Consider the following 1,005-nt stretch of genomic DNA (forward strand, 5'->3'; position numbering starts at 1 on the left):
CATCATAAGATAACACTCACAGAAATGAAACTGTGGACTCAAAGTAAAACAAAACTGAGGACACGTGACACCCACAGTAAATGAAACTATGGACTCCCAGGAAAACAAAACTGTGGACACGTAACAAGGATTAAGATCAGGACTTCGACTCCGCCATTCCAAAACATGAATTTATTTATTTTTTTTTGTTTAAAAACCAGACAATTTAAACCACTTGGCTATTTATTTTCAATTTATGTACAGCTTTGTTTTAAATTCTTGATGGGTATAGCACCACCTGAATCGTGTGCCCGATAGCTTTTGCAGGCAGGTTACTTTTGAATTTAGCATGGACCATGCCACTGTTACCATGAGAACGAGTCACTTTACCCCAAATAACATGAGTTTTATTTGGTTTACCACTAGGAGTGACAGTATTGTTCTTTGCCTTGTTCACATAAGCACATCTTTTGCCCAGGTGAAATTCGGTTTCATCACAGGAGTAAACACCCTCAATCTTCAGTAGAGCTGTATGCTCCCTTCGGTTTCGAAGGCCCCGTTTATAGCCAGTAAAAACAGCTTTGCACCACAATCTTCCAGGCATTGTGTGTGCACGCCAGGCAGCCGGACCAGCATGCCCGAAAACCCAAGATGGAGGAAGAGCAAATTTTCTTCTTTTAAAACCATTCTGTTGTTGATTTACTCTTGTCTTTTGGATCATTGTCTTGCTGTATTCTATCAAGCTTCAGGTGACAGACCACTACCCTGACATTCTCCTGTAAAATGTCTTGATACAATTTTGAATTCATTGTTCCCTCAACAACTGCAAGCTGTCCAGGCCCTGAGGCAGCAAGGCAGAAACAAACCATGATGCTCCTTCCACCACCTTCACAGTAGGGACAAGGTTTTGGTGTTGATGTGCAGTGCCCTTTTTTCTCCAAACATAGCAATGTGCATTTCTGTCAAAATGTTCAACTTTTGTCTCATCTGTCCACAGAACATTGACCCCAAAGCATTGTAGAACTT

The 1,005-nt window shown here is 41.2% G+C and overlaps 1 protein-coding gene across 1 annotated transcript; it reads right to left on the reverse strand.

Annotated features, from left to right (window-relative positions):
* Nucleotides 1-200: 200 nt before the first annotated feature.
* On the reverse strand, nt 201-623 carry LOC140196077 (large ribosomal subunit protein eL33-like). Its single transcript, XM_072254786.1, has one exon. The coding sequence runs from the start codon at nt 581-583 to the stop codon at nt 251-253; it is 333 nt and encodes a 110-aa protein (XP_072110887.1). The 5' UTR covers nt 584-623; the 3' UTR covers nt 201-250.
* Nucleotides 624-1,005: the final 382 nt, after the last annotated feature.

This window comes from Mobula birostris, chromosome 4 (genome assembly GCF_030028105.1).
Source record: "Mobula birostris isolate sMobBir1 chromosome 4, sMobBir1.hap1, whole genome shotgun sequence".
NCBI classification, from domain to species: Eukaryota; Metazoa; Chordata; class Chondrichthyes; order Myliobatiformes; family Myliobatidae; genus Mobula; species Mobula birostris.